This window comes from Capra hircus, chromosome 20, assembly GCF_001704415.2.
Source record: "Capra hircus breed San Clemente chromosome 20, ASM170441v1, whole genome shotgun sequence".
In the NCBI taxonomy this organism is placed as follows: domain Eukaryota; kingdom Metazoa; phylum Chordata; class Mammalia; order Artiodactyla; family Bovidae; genus Capra; species Capra hircus.
The window spans coordinates 39,690,300-39,712,080 of NC_030827.1; the positions used below are offsets into that span (position 1 = coordinate 39,690,300).

Genomic DNA, 21,781 nt, shown 5'->3' on the forward strand with positions numbered 1-21,781 from the left:
TTCTCCCACAGTAATCTGCCATACACTTGCTCATCCAGAAGACCTAAGAGCTGTCCTTCCCCAGCCTCTTGCTCCAGATCTGTTCAAAAATATTCTGTTAAGAATTAATGCCAGATAATAGCTTGACGTGCTGCCTTCCCTGGGGATATCTGCTCAAGAGCATTCATCAAAGAACTCAAAAAATCCTCCGGGGGTACATCCTGGACATCTAAGGGAAGACTTATGAAGTGGGGATGGCTGAGTTTCTTACACTCCACTAGGGTAGAGCCTCTTGATGCAAGTGAAAGAGGAGAGTGAAAAAGTTGGCTTAAAACTCAACATCCAAGCATCTGGTCCCTTCACTTCATGGCAAACAGATGGGGAAGCAATGGAAACAGTGACAGACTTTATTTTCTTGGCCTCTAAAATCACTGCAGATGGTGACTGCAGCCATGAAATTAAAAGACGCTTGCTCATTGGAAGAAAAGCTATGACCAACCTAGACAGCATATTAAAAAGCAGAGACATTATCTTTTTGACAAAGGTCCATCTAGTCAAAGCTATGGTTTCTCCAGTAGTCAGGTATGGATGTGAGAGTTGGACTCTAAAGAAAGCTGAACGCTGAAGAATTGATGCTTTTGTTTTTTGTTTTCTTTTTATTTATTTATTTATTTTTTTTTAAATTTTAATTGGGGAAGACTCTTGAGAGTCCCTTGGACTTCAAGGAGATCATACCAGTCAATCCTGAAGGAAATCAGTCTTGAATATTCATTGGAAGGACTGATGCTGAAGCTGAAGCTCCAATACTTTGGCCACTTGATGTGAAGAACTGACTCACTGGAAGAGACCCTGATGCTGGGAAAGACTGAAGGCAGGAGGAGAAGGGGATGACAGAGGGTGAGATGGTTGAATGGCATCACCTACTAGATGGACATGAGTTTGAGCAAGCTCCAGGAACTGGTGATGGACAGGGAAGCCTGGCGTGCTGCAGTCCATGGGGTCACAAAGAGTCGGACATGACTGAGTGACTGAACTGACTGAGGGGGGAGCTGCCTGCTTGGAAGAAGCATTACTCCCAAGACCCCTGTGTTTGTGAACCAGAGAACTTTTATTTAACTGACTCCCTCTCTCGCTCCATCCTCCACACCGAATCCTTTCTAGGCCGAAGTGTGGGCTCTAGAAGCCGCTGTTCTGGCAGAGGCAGGAATGAGGCGTCCTGCAGCGAGAGATGGCTTTTGGTTCCCAGGCCCCTTTCGCTGAGTGAGGAGGACAGCTGTGAGCAGCTTCTCCCCTCTCTCCAGGGGCTGTCACCTCCTCCTCAGGCCTGGCTTCCCCAGCTGTGGCTTCCTACAGTGCTGCCCTTGTCCTCTCAGCATCACACATACTGGCCACTCACTGCCTTTAAGGCCCAGGGTCTCTTCTTGTGGGGGAGGACAGTGACTTTGTGTTACGTGAGTGAATGAGCACTATTAAATAAAATGATATGGAAATAGAGGCAGTTTTTAACGGCAAAACTATGTGAGTTCTCTTTATTATCATAAAGAGCTTAGCGAGACTTCCCTGGTGGTCCAGTGGTTAAGAATCCACAATGAAGAGGACGTGAGTTCAATTGCTGGTTGGGGAACTAAGATCCCACACGATGCAGGGCAACTAAGCTGGTGCCACAACTCAAGAAGCCAGCTCACCGCAAGGAAGACCCAGCAGGCCAGGAGAAAAAAAAAGAAAGAGTTAGGAAAGTCCACCTTCTCTTTGGCTGAATTCATTAAAATGTGGCAAGCATCCTAAAGGCAATGACAGTCTTCTCCAGCCTGATCTACTTGGAGGAGGGTGTTTGGTTGGAATCTTTGCATTTCTTTCATTTTAATCAAGAATGTGTCAGAAGGAAGAGAAGCCAGAGACAATTTTCTTTTAATATGAAGCAGGATGTCGGATATTCATCTGGCCAGAAGCGACTTCATCCACTTTGATCTAACTCTGGCTTTTGAAAACTCCAGGGAAAAGGAAATGAAACCTAGGATGGGGAGATGCTTTTGCTAAACCCAGAGACTCTGAACCTGAATCCAGCTCAGCGTTCTGGAGTCACCCAACTGCCTCCTGCTGCCGGAGCCAGAACGGGAAATGAGTTCCTTTAAGTGAGGGAAATATGAACTGTATAATGAGAGCGCATAGCTCTCTCGATGGCCCTGAACACGTTCCCACTGCCATTTCAGACGGAACTGATGCAGTTAAGCCCGAATTTCCTGGCAAGCCCGGGAGGAGTTTTTTCCAAAAGGCATCTTAGACCGCAAAAGCGCAGCCTTTCCATGTCTAATCGCAAAAACAAACCGCTGGACACATGCTGCCTGTTTCCAGCTGGTTGTGTATGTTCCCTTCACACTTTCACAAAAAAACGTGCCAAGGTGTGACATTTATGAACCCCACCAACTGGGAGCTGTGCACACAAATCGTTTTGCCTGTGGTGTGGGAAAGTGATGAATGGGGCCCCTTCTGCCCGCGGAGGAGGACCGCTCTCCCTCTGGCTTGCCTGCTGCCTTATTTATTACACACTGAACTATAAAAACCGCCCGGCCAGAGGCAGCTCTGATCTCCAGCCCCTGGCGCTTGCCCGAGGAGACCACGGCGCCCAGAGCCCCAGCCGTCTTCCCCGGGAAGCTCTGTGGCTCTGTTGAGAACCATGCTGGGGAGGCAGCTCGTCTATTGGCACCTTCTGGCTTTGCTTTTCCTCCCTTTTTGCCTGTGTCAAGATGAATACATGGAGGTGAGCGGAAGAGCTAATAAAGTGGTGGCGCGAATAGTGCAAAGCCATCAGCAGACTGGCCGTAGCGGCTCCAGAAGGGAGAAAGTGAGAGAGCGGAGCCATCCTAGAGCTGGGACTGTGGATAATAACACTTCTACAGACCTAAAATCCCTGAGGCCGGATGAGCTACCGCCCCCCGAGGTAGATGACCTAGCCCAGACCACCCCATTCTGGGGCCAGGTACTCGGAATTCTCTTTTAAGGGTTACTGTCAAAGCTTCATGAGTTCTGTTGTCTTTGCTCTTTTTTTTTTTTTTCAGCTGTGATTCCCGGGAGCAGTGCTTTCCAGAAGCTGGCTGAACTGCTTGAGGGTCTCTCTCTCTGGCTTGCTGTGGGATGCTAGGGGCGCTGGCAGTGTGCGTTAGACACTCAGCAGAGGTAGCACTGATATACTGAGATAAAGAGAAGCCATAGACGCCCCATCAGAAAGCGGAGTGGAGCATCAGCCCTGCGCTGCTCTGGTTTTGTTTCTTGCTCTGCTGGTGTGGAAAGGAGGAGGAGAGCTGACCTTTGCCGATAGACGGGTTGCTGGAGATAATCATTTACAGATCATAAATTGGATTTTCTTAATTCTTCCTGGCAGAGAGAAGCTGCCCTTTGAGTTTTTCATTTGATTTGCGAGTTTACTGTGACATTTCATGCCAGGCTTGATTATTTGATTTAATAGCACTCTAGGTTACTAAGCCTCTACTTTCAATTTGTTTTGAAAAGACCAAAGAGTTAAAACAAAAACATATATCTATCTGTATTTAAAATGCAGACCTCATGCTATTGTATGACCGAGTGCCTAATAATCAGAGGATCTGTGTAAAATGCTGAGTATAAGCTCAGCATCTGAGGAGGCATCTTTAACTCTTTTAGGGTGGTGTGGGAGTGAGTTAATGTTTTAGTGTAGTGAATAGCAAATTGATGAAACTCAATTTCATTGAAAACATTAAGAACAGGAAGAAACAGGTTTTTAAATGTCTAACATTTTTAATTTAAAAAATTTAATTGAGGTATATATAACATGATATTAGTCTCAGGTGTACAACATAAGGAAGAAGCAGGTTTTGATTTGCCTTCCGGGAATCAGCATGATGAAATCAGATGAGAGGGCAAGGAGAGTTACTCTGAATTATATGATTTTTGAACAGGTAAATTTTACTATAAGAATTAACTGCTTCTGGTAGCTCAGCTGGTAAAGAACCTGCCTGAAATGTGTGAGACCCCAGTTCAATTCCTGGGTTGGGAAGATCCCCTGGAGAAGGGAATGGCAACCCACTCCAGTTTTCTGTCCAGGAGAATCCCATGAACAGAGGAGTCTGGTGGGCTACAGTCCACGGGGTCAGAGTGGGACATGACTGAAGTGACTGAGCGTGCAAAGCAATTGAGCATGCACACACACATGCAATGGATAGGCCCTGAAAACGTCCATGCAGTTGAAATCTCAACCTTTCCAACCACAAACTGAACGTGTGGGTTGAGACCGGTAGAATGATCACACCAAGATCACAGGCAGAAGCAGTTGTGAATCTGAGACAAACCTGGACTTCTAACTTGACCACAGATATAGTTGTTCAAACCGTTCTGTGGGGCCTGGTTGAATTTGTGGAGCTGCGGGAGAAAAGATAAACTCTATACACAATCCTGTTTGTTTATTTATTTTTTTTTGGCCATGCTGTGTGGCAAGTGAGATCTTAGTTTCCCAACCAGGGATGAATCCGTGTCCCCTGCAGTGGAAGTGAGAAGCCCTAACTGCTGGACCACCAGGGAAATCCCCAGTCCTGCTCTTTGAAAGCCACTTTTAGAGATTGTCCTTTCATCTGACAGTCTTTTGGCTGAAGAGTGATTAACACTGATTTGTGTTTATCAGTGGTGAAGATGTCTGTGCTTTTGTCTGAGCCTTGATTTGGACTTTCCACTGCAGTAAATGGGCTCTCTGCTGGATCCTTCTTGGCCATGGCAGTGTGAGACCCCAGAGGCAGCAGAAGGCAGATGCAGGCTGTCATGGGTCATTATTTCTTGGCACCCAGCAGGCCACTGAAATTCAAATTACATTTCTGTTCCATGCTGCCTGCTGGTGGCCCTAGGCATCTAGCATATTAAAATCAGATGAGGTGGGTAAGAAGCCACTTGGGGGTTTCCTTTTTATTTTTTCTTTTGAAGGGGGGGTGCTTTTAAGCTCCCTTGGATTCCTGCAGTATTTGCAAATCAGCCCCCAACAGGAGTGACTGTGGAGATTTAGCCACTGATACTCTAAAGTTTTAGTACAGTTCTCTGCCCATGGATATGGAGCCCCATGTTGAACTTAGGATTTTTCTGTATGCTTCCTTCTTTCCTCACTGCCCCCACTTCCCGCCTCTTCTCTTAATCCTCATTCACTCCTTTACCAATCTTTTTTTTTTTTCCTTCACCAATCTTTTCCATGTGCTTCTCCTGTGAGTCACATTTTAGGATGGGGATAGATACACTCAAGCTTCTATTGCTGAACAGTTCTGAAGGGCTCTCATGGGGCCAAATTAACAGATAATTCAATACCATGTGATAAAGTTCACACACAAAAGACTGTTGGGAGGAAAGGGTCAGAATGGCGGTGGCTGTTGAGTTGGATCTCAAAGGATGAGACAAAAAGGATGGCTATTCACAGAAAAGATAAATTTGTGTGACGGGAAGAGCCTTGAGAGAGCCTGGAGGAGTGGGTGTTGGTGGCGTGCCTGGGCTGTGGGAGGAAGACACCCATGATTTTAGTGCCATTTGGTGGATTCTGTTGACTGGTTAAAAAGCTTAGACCTTATTTTGCAAGCAGAAGTTTTCGTGCATAGCGGGGCAGTGAAGTCAGGGTTGTGTTCTAAAAAGAGGACTCTGGCCATAGAGTTTGTGCAAAGATGTGTAGAGGTGGGGGACCACTCTCCCAGGGAGACCTGCACTCCCTTTTCCTGGCATTTTCTTCTCTGCAGCTCTTCAGCATTTCCATCTTTATCAACTTCCCTGCTCTTCCTTGGCGCCTGTCTCTCCCTCCTCCACTTCTCTTCACTTTCTTTCTCTTCGCTTTTCCCTTTCCACAGAAGGAGCCGTAGACCCTTCTTCCTGAAGTCATTTCCCAATAGTAGAGCTTCATTCTCGGTAGCTGCTCCTAGGCCTACAGCTACAGAATAGATGGAACTTGTCTTAGCGACCTTCTTCCTCCCATACCACACATTTGCATGAACTTCGTGCTCAAATTTGACCTAATTTTGGGAAAAGAGTCAATAGCAAGGTGACCTGCAGGACTACCTAGTATGTGAATCTCCCTTACCTGGGAGAAAACTTCTCAACTAACACATTCTGTCCAACTTGTTTTAAGGATCACAGACATTGTTGCATTTGATTGATTTTTGAAAGACCAGGCCAGAGGGAGGACCATGTTGTGATATGTTGCAAGAGGGTTCTTAGGATGGGGCCCACATGCTGCTGCTGCTGCTGCTGCTAAGTTGCTTCAGTTGTGTCCGACTCTGTGCGACCCCATAGACGGTGGCCCACCAGGCTCCCCCGTCCCTGGGATTCTCCAGGCAAGAACACTGGAGTTGGTTGCCATTTCCTTCTCCAGTGCATGAAAGTGAAAAGTGAAAGTGAAGTTGTTTCCGACTCTTAGCGATCCCGTGGATTGCAGCCCACCAGGCTCCTCCGTCCATGGGATTTTCCAGGCAAGAGTACTGGAGTGGGGTGCCATTGCCTTCTAGTGACCAGAAATCTCTCCCTGTTTTGGTGGCAGCTCTGTGCTCTCAACTTCCCTGATGGCTCGCTCAGTGGTAAAGAATCTGCCTAGCAATGCAGGAGATGCAGGAGACACGGATTCAATCCCTGGGTCGGGAAGATCCCCCTGAAAAATGGCAACCCACTCCAGTATTCTTGCCTGGGAAATCCCACAGACAGAGGAGCCTGGTGGGCTACAGTCCATGGAGCTGTAAAAGAGTCAGATGCAACTTAGCGACTAAACAACTGTGTTCTCAAAGTGCTTGGGTGTGCACCTCATCTCTTGCTAATTTCCTGTGCCCAGACACTAGACTTCAAAACAAAAGCTTTCCAGTCACCATCTGAGGCTTTGGGAAAGACTTCAGTATCATTGTTTGTGTTATAGAGCTGGAAGGAAATTTCATGACCATTTTTACCCTGTCCTCTAATTTAGTGGACAAGAAAAATGATGTCTGGGAGAAAATGACTTCATGAAAGTCACACAGACCTGTAATGGGAGTTCTGGTTCCAGTCCAGTTCTCTTTCTGACATTCTTGGTTGTCTCAGTTTTTCAATTCTATTTTTAAATAAATGGTTCCACTTCAGGATTTTCCCTCATCCACCCATCTCCTTCCCTTAAATTCATTATTGGCAGAGCTTAGAATTTCTTGGAGCTTAAAAATCTGTATTTCATATTAGCAAAATCATACCAGGAAATTACAGAATACTTACTCCTCAGATTTCATCTTTGGATTAGAAGGTGGGGCAGTGCTGCAGTGTCTGACTTTCCAAGTGTCTGAAATCCCTTGTTTCCAACCAATTGCTTTGGCTAATTTTCTTTTCCTCCACTAGTTTTGTAGAAGGTTTTCGTAGACTCCCATACCTGTCCAGGGTTGGGTCTGAGGAACTGAAGACTAAACCAGGAGATTGATCCAAATCCTAGCTCCTGAAACCTTGAGTTTGGGCTCTCAGCTGTTGCAGCTTTTGCTGGACTACAGATGAGGCGTTTGTTTCTTAATATTATAACTAGATGGGAACCTGTTTAAATAAAAAAGAAATAAGAGTCAGGGAAAATTTTAGCTTGTTTTCTGTTTTGTTTATGCAAATTTAGTTTTTTAAAATAATTTTTATCAGAGTATAGTTGATTTGCAATGTTGTATTAGCTTCAGATGTACAGCAAAGTAAATCAGTTATACATACACATATACATGGGGCTTTCCAGGTGGTGATGATGGTAAAGAACCTGCCTACTAGTACAAGAGACATAGGAGACTCTGGTTCAATCCCTGGGTTGGGAAGGTCCTCCAGAGGACAAAATGGCAACCCACTCTAGTATTCTTGCCTGGAGAATCCAATGGACAGAGGAGCCTGGAAGGCTCGTAGGGTTGCAAAGAGTAGGCCATAACTGAAGCAACTTAGCACACATACACTTTTTCTTTAAATTTTATGTATTTGTTTATTTTATTTTTGGCTCCACTGGGTCTTCATTGCCATGCACGGGCTCTAGCTAGTTGCTGTGAGCGGGGACTACTCTCTAGCTGTGGTGCTTGAGCTTCTCATTGTGGTGGCTTCTCTTGTTGCAGAGCATCAGCTCTAGGGCACACGGGCTCAGTGGTTGTGGCTCACAGGCTTAGTTGCCCCACAGCACATGGAATCTTCCCTGACCAGGGATCAAACCGGTCTCTTGCATTAGCAGGCAGATTCTTCACCACTGGACCACAAGGGATGTTCTATCCATTCTTTTTTAGATTCTTTTCCCATATAGGCTATTACAGAGTATTGAGTAGAATTTGCTGTGCTATAAATGTCTAGAGGTGCACCAATGTGAAGCACTGATCCATTGTTCTGCTTGGATTTCTTTTCTTTTTTTTTTGCTTGGATTTCTAATGACAAAGAAAACTTGAATTTTAAATGACTTCTTCCTTTCTCTCTCTTCTTCCTTCCTCTCTCATCCCATCCCTTTCTTTTAAAAAATGAATCCCTTAGCAACAATATGCTATTTTCAAAAAAACCCTTTGATTTTTTAATTGGTGTCAAGGAAAGTTTCCACAAGTTTTTTGTATGCTGTCTATAATTAAAAGTTGTCCATTTAGAAGACTCAAAGTTTTACAAATGACTAACCCTTCTGCCTTTCAACTTCTACGAAATCTTTACCTCCTTGACAGTAAGCCCAAATTTTAGACGTTTATCATTGAATAAGTAATAGTTGAACTCAGAGTCATATTTGAATACATTTAATATTCATTAAGCAAGGCTTCAACAGTACGTGAACCGAGAACTTTCAGATGTTCAAGCTGGATTTAGAAAAGGCAGAAGAACCAGAGATCAAATTGCCAACATTTGTTGGATCATAGAAAAAGCAAGAGAGTTTCGGAAAAACATCTACTTCTGTTTCATTGACTACACCAAAGCCTTTGACTGTGTTGATCACAAGAAATTGTGGAAAATTCTTCAAGAGATGGGAATACCAGACCACCTGACCTGCTTCCTGAGAAATCTGTATGCAGGTCGTGAAGAAACAGTTAGAACTGGACATGGAACAACAGACTGGTTCCAAATCAGGAAAGGAGTACCTCAAGGCTGCATATTGTCACCCTGATTATTTAACTTATATGCAGAGTACATCATATGAAATGCCAGGCTGGAGGAAGCACAAGCTAGAATCAAGATTGCTGGGAGAAATATCAATAACCTCAGATATGCAGATGACACCACCCTTATGGCAGAAAGTGAAGAAGAACTAAAGAGCCTCTTGATGAAAGTGAAAGAGTGGAGTGAAAAAGCTGGCTTAAAACTCAACATTCAGAAAACTAAGATCATGGTATCCGGTCCCATCACTTCAAGGCAAATAGAAATGGGGAAACAATGGAAATAATGACAGACTTTATCGTTTTGGGTTCCAAAATCACTGCAGATGGTGACTGCAGCCATGAAATTAAAAGATGCTTGCTCCTTGGAAGAAAAGCTATGACAAACCTAGACAGCATAGTAAAGAGCAGAGACATTACTTTGCCAACAAAGGTTCATCTAGTCAAAGCTGTGGTTTTTCCAGCAGTCATGTATGGATGTGAGAGGTGGACCATAAAGAAAGCTGAGCACCAAAGAATTGATTCTTTTGAACTGTGGTGTTGAATAAGACTCTTGAGAGTCCCTTGGACTGCAAGGAGATCCAACCAGTCAATCCTAAAGGAAGTCAACCCTGAATATTCATTGGAAGGACTGATGCTGAAGCTCCAATAATTTGGCCATCTGATGCAAATAACTGACTCATGGAAAAGACCCTGATGCTGGGAAAGATTGAAGGTAGGAAGTGAAGGGGATGGCAGAGGATGAGATGGTTGAATGGCATCACTGACTCAATGGACATTCTATCCTGATTCAAATAATGGAATAATCGCTTAAATTTTCAAGTGGAATATAAAACAGACCTGCATGTTAAAGGCAGAAGTTTAAAAAGGTGAAATTGTTTCAAGTTGTAAATAATTAATAATAACTTTTTTGGAGTCATGAATCTTAATTTTCTAAGGCAATTTTTGTGTGCTGTGACTGTTGGAAAAACTAGAGTTGCAATTTAGAATTTCTAAGAGCTTTTAATGCAGTAGTATATGAATATACATACTCTTAATTACTGTATTTGATGCTGGTAGTTTTATCATTTGTGGGTCATCTACTCAGTCTAGCTATGTCTGAGACTATAGACAGTTGGAAAAGAAAAGGAATGTTTCCAAGTCTACTTCTGAAGGAGATTTCTCTTTTCTCATAGCTTCTGGAACATACTTTCTAGAAACACTGCCCCGATCCTCCACTCCCACTTTCCAAGGAGCCTATTCTACCCACTCTGTTCTTTCCTTTGCCTTCTGATCATCACCTCACCTGAGCTATTCCCTGACTTCTTTGCCATTGACATACCCACCCCACACCTTCTTTTCTGATGTTGTTGTGGGTTGTTTGGAATTAAACTTACCTAGGGACCAAAGCCAGAAGAAATTCAAAAGTTCTAATCACTCACATGTACCTTTCTTTGAAGTTTCTCTTTGTGTGTTTTTTTTTTTTTTCAAGTCTCCACAAACCGGAGGACTGCCCCCAGACTGCAGCAAGTGTTGCCATGGAGACTACAGCTTCCGAGGCTACCAAGGCCCCCCTGGACCTCCTGGTCCCCCTGGTATCCCAGGTAAGGATGAGAGAGATGCATTATTTCCAGCCTACTTGAAGACCATACCAAATCAGGAGCCAGGGGTGAACCTCAGTGATCTGGCATCGCTTGTGTATGATCTAGAGCTCTCGCATGGAAAATCTGAAAGAGAGTGGGGTAGGCAACTGAGCTTACTGAGTTTGTGAGGAAGATGTATACAAGATAGAGTATTTATTATCCATACCACTCGCAGAATCCCACAGGCATTAGGCATACTAGGACCTCAGCCTACATGCCAGGAGGCCCTTCACCAGCGTTCAGTGTGGAATCACTGGACCTTAACAGGTTCATACTTTTGTTTCCGTGTTTCTGCCACTGTGTGCTTCATAGGGCACTCTAGATCTAGCCTTCTGGGGATTGAGAGTGGGGAGGAGAGACTGCTGGTCTGGGTTATAGTCATCTTCACAGTCCTTTTCACTGAATGACGCATCCTTCTGTTTGATTCTAGGTCTGGCTGAGTTTGTCTTCCTCTAGCCTCTAGGTGCTCCATGCTCAGCTGTCTCTCAGTTGACCCTTGTACTTCTCTTGGACTCATGGGAACATTTCTGGGCTCCAGCACCATATGGTGGCACGGGGTGTGCTGTCGAGCTCCACTGGGTCCCTCTAGAGCCATTGCTCAGCCATCTCTACTCTACTGAGTGGAGCCCCAGGGATGGATCATTTGCAGAACTTGCTAGCCTCCTGGGTCAGGCAAGGAGAAGGCAGCCAGGTCCCCTCTGTCCACGACCTCCAAATCTGAGGGCCTATCTGACTCTGTTGTCTCCAGGTCAGTTCCTGGGAGTACAACTTTTTCTCAAGGTTCGGCAAAAGTCCTCTTACTCTTCTCTTACTCCCATTGATGTTAGTAGTTAAAAACAATGAGACTTAATTTTTCTTAATACCTTTGAGAGGCTTCTCAAACAAAACCAAATATAGAACCAGCAACTGCTCTGTTAGACTTTGTGATTAGTAGCTTGGAACCTAAGTCACTGACCACCACGGGCAGCAGGCAGCAGGTGCAGTGATTAGGGGTAGGGAACATTCAGACCCTCCTAAAATATTCTTAGTTCTACACTCTTCTGAGGCCAGAGGATGGACTGGCTTTGACTACACGTTTCCTATCAGAACCAGTTTTGTCATCAGCACATTAACCTGCAAATACAGTCAAAGTTCATCAGTATGGAAGAATCGCAAGCTTGTTATGAAACCTGACCAAAGGTGGCACACAAAATAAATGGCAGAAGGGCCTGGAATTCAACAAGTGTAAAAATAAAGGAAGAGGTGTAGAAATTCCCACTGAGTAAAGAGTTGAAATCATTATTCAAATCTTGCTTTCAAGATTATTGTTATAATTTTTATCAATGATTTTACTTTTCCTTCAGTTATAAAAGTGGTGTATATTATTGTAGAAATTTTTAAAAAGGCAGAAAGTTATATAGGATGATACAAAAATCACTTGTGTCCCATCCACTTAGAAAAAACATTGCTATTGTTTAGTCGCTAAGTCACGTCCGACTCTTTGCGACCCCATGGACTATAGCCTGCCAGGCTCCTCTGTCCGTGGGATTTCCCAGGCAAAATGAACCACTGTAAAATATTTTTATGTAATTTGTTATAGTCTTTTTCCCCTTTGGATAAAGCATGTATATATATATATACATATACATATATATATGTGTATATGTAATATACATAACCTACATATAGTATCATGCGAACCCTGTTGATTTGTAGCCTCTTTTATCTAAAACATATACTATTAAATATTTTTCTTCATCATTATTTTTTTGTGACTATATAACATTATTTACTGGGATACATATACACCATTTTAAAACAATTCTGTTTACAAATCCTTTATTATTATTATTATTTTGGTTGTGCCATGCAGCTTGCAGGATTATAGTTCCCTGACCAGGGATAGAACTCATGCCCCCTGCAGTGAAAACACAGAGTTTTAACCACTAGATCACCAGGGAATTCCGTACCATTTAAAAATTTTACCCTTTCAGTATTGATGGACCTTTAGGTGGTTTCTAATCTTTGCTATTATAAAGGATCCTTTGATAATCAGTCTTCTATGCAACTATTCTTCCAAGTCTTGCTTTATAGGAAAAATAGACTTTAGAATCTGGACACTTAAGAGTATCTAAGTCTGTTTTCATTGTTCCATTTAAGAGAGATCCTATTCCATGATGACCTCATGGCTGTGTTTAGGCTTGTTTCAAATGGTCCCCTTATGCCATTGAATCTGTATTTTTGAAGAAAGGAACTATGTTTCTATAGAAATAGACAGTGAGTATGAGTGACTAGGCTTTCTCATGTGATGATGTCTGGTTGTTTAAGGAAACCACGGGAACAATGGCAACAATGGAGCCACTGGCCACGAAGGGGCCAAAGGTGAGAAAGGAGACAAAGGTGACCTGGGACCACGAGGGGAGCGTGGGCAGCATGGCCCCAAAGGAGAGAAAGGCTACCCGGGGATTCCACCAGAACTGCAGGTAAACCATCTTGGCATGTCTCCAGGTGACCCTTAGGGTCCAGGAGTCAGAAGGCTTGAGTGTTTTTTCATCCTCACTGTTGAGTAAACAAACCCTGTCTCAATTTGTTCATCTCAATCTTTTCACCACGGGATATTTGCCTAAGACCAATGCCGTCAGAGTGTTTTGAGATCATTCTTAGGGAGAAGAGAATTGTATGAAGGGTGAAGTTCAGCACCCTCTTTAGACCAAATACAGAGTAACCCTGAACATCAGCCAATTTCCATTTTCCAAATGAAAACATATGTGCAATAAAAAGATTTTTGGCAACTTGAATATATAAACTTTTAGATGCATGAAATATTATTAGACATTTGACTATCCCATTTATTTATAAATCTTGTTACATTTGCATGTTTAGGTCACACAGATAGATATTAATGTACAAATATTGCTTTCTATCAAATCAGTTTTTGTGCCAGTAATTTTTATTTAAATTTTCTCATCAGTATATTCTTTATCACTAAAGACATTCTGAGCCCTTCACCTACAGATTTCCAGACCAGACCATATTCACTTTAGCTTACAGTTTTAAAAATTCATTTATGAGGCTATCATTGGACATTTTAATCTCAAGCCCAACTACCCATTTATCTGTTATTTCTCTTTTAAGTGATCTTCTGAAATTCTTGTTGTCAGTAACACCTAAAACTTGCAAATGTGAGATTGGGGCACACTAAGAAAATTACTAAGTCTGAGTTGTTTATGTATTTATTTGGTTAATATTTTAAAAATGGATTCTTCCAAGAAACACCTATCAACACTGAAAACTAGCATTTTATATTGCTTGTTTCTGGCTGAAATGTCTTTCTGAAATAGTAACTTGTGATTAAAATTAATTAATTAAGAGAATATACTGATGAAATAAAATTTATATTTTAAAGCAAGTCAAGGAAAATTTATACATAATATTTTCTCTGCCCATTTGGGCCTCCTCTCTCCTCTCTAGTGTGCGTTGCACATCTGCATTATGCATTAGCCAGACCAAGCCAGTGGCAGAAATACCTACTCGACCATAAAGCTCAATTTCTCTTCTTTTGACAGCAGACATGTAACTCCTTAGAAGATAACACTACTTATTTACAACCTTATTAAAGTCACTAGTGATATTACTTGTATTCTGCCTATTATATAAGATTATTATTTCTTGCATTACCAGTGTGTGACTGAGTCTCTCATAAAAATAGTGATGACTAGGGAACTTGAAACAATTGACCAAATAATTCTGTAAGGTCAATAATTGTAATAGATACGGGAAGAAGCAACAAGGGGGAACCATGTCCTGGACCATTATAGACTAGTGAGGCAGGAGGTCCAGAGGCTGTTGGCTGCTGTTAAGTGGGCCTCATCCAGTAACAGTACATGGAGTGTCCTATCAAGGAAGTCTTGGCTTGGTCCTGGAATGAGCATCCATATGGCAATGGGACAGCTGGTCACAAAATGCCTCCCAAACCTTGGTTGAAATTAAGGGCAAAAGGGAAAGGACTGTAAAATAGAGTGTTGCCCACCAGCCAGTTCTGTAAGAACCAAGTCGTTAACCACTGCAGTCGCTGACCTACAATATACCCTGAAAGGAATTCAAGGGGAAGATCAGGATGAAGCACTTTGTGCTCTGGGAAAACTGGCAGAATTGGCCCTCAGACAGTTAAACCTTTTCAGGAGAGAATCTTAGGGATCCAGTTTCCTGCATCTTCCCACACTTAGAAAAGCACTGAAACCAGTGACTAAGACATCTGGTCCTCGAGAATAGCAGTCACCTTCTACCGAGATGCGCATGTGACTGCATGCACTTCTTCACCAAAACCACACACACGCTGGTCTCTCCCCTGACTCCCTTACCTCTTCACGACAGTCCTCAGGGCTTTCTGAAAGACTGTCTCCTGGGTTAGAATCCTCAGGTTGGCTCTAATAAAAGTTTCCAGTTTCTTTCATAGATTATTAATGTTTTCATGGACAATACTATAACACGAGAAACTTTTAAAGAACTAGAAAGTACAATAACTCTATCTGAAAGATCAGTGGGGGAAAAACTGCCCTTTATTTGAGCACATGTGGTAGTTGATTACCCTTGGATAAATTCCATCATTTTTCTGGGTCTCAGGTTTTTTTAAAGGGTAAACTAAGATGTCCTGTGTGTTATTCAACCAGTGTTTGTGTTTTCGTAACTTTGTAATGAATGCTGTTTAATAATTGCAATAACCTGGGGTCTGTGTGCCAGTATAAATTTAGAAGAAAAGGAGACAGATACAGCCGCCCAGGTTATTGTTGTTATTCAGTTGCTCAGTTGTATCTGACTCTTTGTGACCCCATGGACTGCTGCACACCAGGCTTCCCTGTCTGGGTTATAGGTACCTAATAAGATGGATGATAAACATTCTCAAGGCTAGAATTAACCCAAATCTGTGAATGGTTATATTCTAGTTAAGGGGCCCTGTAGTAGCCAGTTTAAGGGAGAACACCTTGGCAACTGTAACCTTTGCTCTGTCGCTTCTTAACCCTAAAACCATAATATGATCATTTGGGAGAACTACAGTCACACATTTTGAAGGAAGCCTTAAAGAGGATAGAAGATTGGTCTTAGACAGATTGTAAAGGAGGGTAGCTTCTGGCCCCTTCATCCCCATTCCTAAATCTTTTGTCTCATGTCACTCCTTCTTCATCTTTCTGCATTCCCTGCCCTCCTGTGGTCCTTCTGACTGCCCAAATCCTTTCTGTGTTGATTCTCCCAGGTCTGCCTTCCCACTCTACCCCAAGTCTTCCAGAACTTCACGTTATTTGCTCTTTCTTCTCTCACTCTTCTCCCTTAAAACTTCCATTCATTCAAGAAGATAACCGCCCCCCACCAAATTAAAGAACTTACCGATCTAGGGGTTTCTCTGGTGGCTCAGTGATAAAAAAAATCTGCCTGCCAATGCAGGAGATGAAGGTTCGATCCCTGGTGTGGGAAGATCCTACACGTGATGGAGTAACTAAGCCTGTGTTCCACAACTACTGAGCCAGCACTGTAGAGCCCATGCTGCAACCACCAAGCCCCCTTTATCAACTACTGAAGCCTGTGCACTCAAGAGCCCATACTCTGCAACAAGAGGAGACAGTGTAACATGAAGCCCATGCATCACACTAGAGCGTACACCCCAATCATTGGAGCTAGAGAACAGAACATGCAGCAACGAAGAACCAGCACAGCCAAGAAATAACGATTGGTTTTTTTTTTTTTTAAATTATTGATTTAATTCACACTCAGTCTCAATGACTCCTTTGGACAGGGGATTGGCATTGACTTTCAAATGTGACTATCCAGGGGTGGTACAATTTCCACGTGTGGGTTATTCCCACATCACTGAGCAATTCTCCAACACCACCTAGATGTCCTATGTGCGTGTGTGTGCTAAGTCACTCAGTCGTGACTCTTTGTGACCCCATGTACTGTAGCCCACCAGGCTCTTCTGTCCATGGGATTCTCCAGGCAAGAATACTGGAGTGGGTTGCCATTCCCTTCTCCAGGGGATCTTCCTAACTTAGGAACTGGACCCACGTCTCCTGCATTGGCAGGTGGATGCTTTACCACTAGCGCCACCTGGGAAGCCGACGTGTTACAGTTCAGCTCAATTCTGACCCTTAAGAGCGCAGCCCTTTGAGACTGCTCCACCCTTCCTCTACTTTTGGCACCAATCCAAGTTCAGGTTGTCACCTGTGCTTCTGTCTGGCTATAGATCAAAGGTTCCAAATGAGCCCCTCACTGGGTTTGATTAATGTACTAAAGAGGCTCACAGAAGAACTCAGAGAAACATTTTACTTACTTTCTCACCCATTGATTATAAAAGGATGTAACTGAAGAGCAGCCAGATAGAAGAGATGCATAAGGCAAGGTATGGAGAAAGGGGGCTGAGAGGCACTCTCCCCAAATCTCTATGTGTTCACCAACCTGGAAACTCTCCAAAACTTGTCTTTTGGGTTTTTATGGAGGCTTCATTTTTCAGGCATAAATGATTAAATCACTAGCTACTGGATTCTCTGTCCAGGCCCTATCTTCTCCGCAGAGATCTGTCAGGGAAGGGCTGGGAGCAGAGAGGTATGGGGGATGGGAGGCACAGCTCAGTTCCATTCAGTTCAGTCGCTCAGTCGTGTCCGATTCTTTGTGACCCCAAGGACTGCAGCACGCCAGGTTTCCCTGTCCATCACCAACTCCCAGAGCTTACTGAAACTCATGTCCATTGAGGTGGTGATGCCATCCAACCATCTCATCTTCTGTCATCCCCTTCTCCCGCCTTCAATCTTTCCTGGCATCAGGGTCTTTTCCATGAGTCAGTTCTTCCCATCAGGTGGCCAAAGTACTGGAGTTTCAGCTTCAGCACCAGTCCTTCCAATGAATATTCAGGACTGATTTCCTTTACGATGGACTGGTTGGATCTCCTTGCAGTCCAAGGGACTCTCAAGCGTCTTCTCCAACACCACAATTCAAAAGCATCAGTTCTTCAGCTCTCAGCTTTCTTTATAGTCCAACTTTCACATCCATACCTGACTACTGGAAGAACCATAGCTTTGACTAGACGGACCTTTGTTGGCAAAGTAATGTCTCTGCTTTTTAATGTGCTATCTAGGTTTGTCATAATTTTTCTCCCAAGGAGCAAGTGTCCTTTAATTTCATGGCTGCAGTCAGCATCTGCAGTGATTTTGGAGCCCGAGAAAATAAAGTCTCTCACTGTTTCCCCATCTATTTGCCATGAAGTGATGGGATCAGATGCTCTAATCTTAGTTTTCTGAATGTTGAGTTTTAAGCCAACTTTGTCACTCTCCTCTTTCACTTTCATCAGGAGGCACTGAGAATTCAAAACTTTCAGTTGGCTCTACAGGCAACCAGACCCTCCTGAGGGGCTTTTCCAAAGTTACCTCATTGACATAACAAAATACACATTGATTGCCCTTAACACTTAGGAAATTCTGAGGATTTTAGGAGGTCTCTGTCAAAACTGAGGGACAAATATTAAATATATATTTATCATAAATCATAATGTCACAGATGTCTTTTATGGGAAAAACACAGGGTAAATAAAATTAAAAAGTTGTTTGTCTGAAGGACTTTTCAGATCCTTTAGTATATGCCAATGGGCATTTAATAACTGTACATAGACTATTTCGTCAAAATTTTCCCATATTATTTGCTAATAGAATTTTAATATCTCAAAAAGCCTTTTAAAGTCTAATGTTCGCTGAAACCCATGCTCACAACTATTGATATATACTGTCATTCCAGGGGCTGCATAGCATTAAAATGTTAAAAATCACCATGATTCAATTTTTCTCCATAGATTAATGTTCACATTATTCCCACTCTTGCTGTTACAAATATTGCTGAAATAATACTTGTCCTGAAACGTTGTTTCTCTAAGATAAATTGCCTTTTAATTAACCTCTAACTCTTTCCTTAGATTGCATTCATGGCTTCCCTGGCAACTCACTTCACCAATCAGAACAGTGGGATCATTTTCAGCAGTGTTGAAACCAACATCGGGAACTTCTTTGATGTCATGACCGGGAGATTTGGGGCCCCAGTATCAGGTGAGAGGTAAAAATGAATGAGTGTATTAATTAATCTAGCAACCAAAAAGGGGAAGGAAGGAGGGGAGGGAGGAAGAGAGGGAGGAAGGGAATGAGTTCTCTGTAATTCTGGTTAAAACATACATATATATATATATATATATATAACACATACACACATATATACGCACACATACACACATATGTGTATACACACACACATAAATATACACATATATATACATACATGGGGCTTAGACAATGAAGAGTCTGCCTGCCATGGATGAGACTCAGGTTTGATCCCTAGGTCAGGAAGATCCTCTGGAGAAGGAAATGTCAACCTGTTACTGAAAGGATGGGGGGTGGGGGAGTCTGGCTGCTTGCCACCAATAAACAGGTCAGGGGTGGAAAGGAAAATAAGCTTTATTTCAGATGCCAGCAACTGCTCATCCCCACCCCCACCCCAGGCAACCAGTGGGGCAAGAGCTTTTATATACACAGAGAGGAGGTTACCTGCAGAAACAGCACAGTCAGCTTTGACAGTCATCTTTAGTCATCTGACCAACATCATCTTGATTGCTATGGGTACAGTTAATCTTCAATTCCTGGTTTCCCAGGTGACGCTAGTGGTAAAGAACCTGCCTGCCAGCGCAGGAGACATAGGAGATGCGGGTTTGATCCCGGGGTCAGGAAGATCCCCTGGAGGAGAGCATGGGAACTCTCTAGTATTCTTGCCTGGTGAACTGCATGGATAGAGTAGCCTGGCAGGCTATAGTTCATGGGCTCGCAAACAGTCAAACATTACTAAGAAACTGACACTTTCACTTTCATACATACACATATGTATATGTATATGTAAATACAATACAGTGTGTATATTGGAGAAGGTACATTCTTAACTCTCTTTGAACTGAGAGTTCAATGAGAGGGCACAGTTATCTCCAACTTGAAAAACCCTTTAGATTGTATTCTCACAATTTAAATATGGTATAACTGAGTTCATTGCAATTTAAACATGTCATAGCTGTGTTCATCCCTTCACCTTGACCCCCCAAGGAAGGTCACATCATTTTTTAAAAACATTAAAACTTTTATTTGAGTACTTCTGTACTCAATTCCTATTGATGCTGAAACAAATTACCACAAACTGTGAGAGTTGGACTGTGAAGAAGGCTGAGTGCTGAATAATTGATGCTTTTGAACTGTGGTGTTGGAGAAGACTCTTGAGAGTCCCTTGGACTGCAAGGAGATCCAACCAGTCCATTCTGAAGGAGATCAACCCTGGGATTTCTTTGGAAGGAATGATGCTAAAGTTGAAACTCCAGTACTTTGGCCACCTCATGCAAAGAGTTGACTCATTGGAAAAGACTGATGCTGGGAGGGATTGGGGGCAGGAGAAGGGGCCAACAGAGGAAGAGATGGCTGAATGGCATCACTGACTCGATGGACGCGAGTCTGAGTGAACTCCGGGAGTTGGTGATGGACAGGGAGGCCTGGCGTGCTGCGATTCATGGGGTCGCAGAGTCGGACACGACTGAGCGACTGAACTGAACTGAACTGATGTTTAAAACAACACAAAATTATCCTCTTACAGTTCTAGAGATAGGTAGTTCAGAATCACTTCAACTGGGCTAAAGTCAAGGGGTGGCCAGAGCCGGTTCCTCTGGAAGCTCTAGCGCCTTGCCTCTTCCAACTCCCAGAGGCTGTCACCAGCCCCACATCATCTCAGGCTCTGCTTCCATTGTTACATCACTTTGTTTTCTCAGATTCTGACCTCCTTGGCTCTTTCATAGAGATGGTGTGATTACCTTGGGTCTACCTGGACAATCCAGGATAAGCTCCCCATCATAAAACCTTAAATTTAATCATACCTGCAAAATCTCTTTTGCCATATAAGGCAACAGTCACAGATCCTGTGATTTTAGGACGTGAGTATGCATGCATGCATGCTAAGTCCCTTCAGTTTTTCCAACTCTTTACGACCCTATGAACCACAGCCCACCAAACTCCTCTGTCCGTGGGATTTCCCAGGCAAGAATACAGGAGTAGGTTGCCATACCCTCCTCTAGGGTATCTTCCCAACCCAGGGATCAAACCCAGGTCTCTTATATCTACCTTCTACATGGGCAGGAAGATTCTTTATCACTCTTGCCACCTGGGAAGCCCAGACATGAGCATATGTGGAATCTATTATTCAGTCCCCAACAACTTTCTTACTTCTTGTGCCACAAGCTGCTTCAAGCTCATATTCCATTTTCTTCTGTCCCAGCTCTGGCAATACTCACTTTTCCAAGGTGCCCTGGTTCCTTTTGTTGAGGAGTAGTATTTAGAAACAAAGACCCATGCTAAACATACTCATTGCTCTGAAGATTTCACCTCTTCTGGGTCCTATCCATGGGCAGGGCTGAGAAATATACATATTACTAATCATGAGTGCATACATTACTGTATTTTTCTATCTATCTATCTTGTGTGTTTAAAAAAAAAAAATGAGTTAATCCTGATACCTCTAACTCAAATCCACTGGGTTCATCCTAGCATCCTCTTTATTTCTTTGTAAATTTTTCTTTGACAAGGAGAACCCCAACTCTCTTAATCTGTAATATATTTACTGATTTGTTGAACTGCTGTCTATGGGATCACACAGAGTCGGACGTGACTGAAGCAACTTAGCAGCAGCGGTATAAAAATAAAGTAGTTAAAAAATTGCACACCCATGTCCCATGAAAAATACATTTACCAACTAAGGTGTAATGTTTGTGTACATTTTTTTTCTTTTTATGGTATCTATTCAAAATGCCACCTTTAAAACCCTTGCTGTTGTTGTTTAGAGGCTAAGTTGTCTCCAACTCTTTTGTAACCCCAGGGACGGTAGCCCACCAGGCTCCTCGTCCACGGGATTTCCCAGGCAAGAATACTGGAGCGGGCTGCCATTTCCTTCTCCAGGGCATCTTCCTGACTTAGGGATGCAACCCACATCTCCTGCACTGGCAGGCGGAGCTGAGCCACCTGGGAAGCCCTTAAAACCGATCATCTTTTTTCCTCATGCCCTTTAGTTCTGTTA

General features: G+C 43.1%; 1 protein-coding gene across 2 annotated transcripts in view; it reads left to right on the plus strand.

Moving 5' to 3' along the window:
* Positions 2,509–21,781, plus strand: part of C1QTNF3 (C1q and tumor necrosis factor related protein 3) — a 29,911-nt gene continuing 10,638 nt past the window's right edge. Inside the window, exons 1-4 of one of the 2 annotated variants that reach the window (XM_018065775.1) lie at positions 2,509–2,956; positions 10,528–10,639; positions 12,986–13,140; positions 18,609–18,738. In XM_018065775.1, the coding sequence (XP_017921264.1) occupies positions 2,654–2,956; positions 10,528–10,639; positions 12,986–13,140; positions 18,609–18,738 (700 nt within the window). In that variant the 5' untranslated portion in view covers positions 2,509–2,653. The remainder of the gene's footprint in view (positions 2,957–10,527; positions 10,640–12,985; positions 13,141–18,608; positions 18,739–21,781) is intronic. The other variant, XM_018065776.1, reaches the window with a different exon arrangement.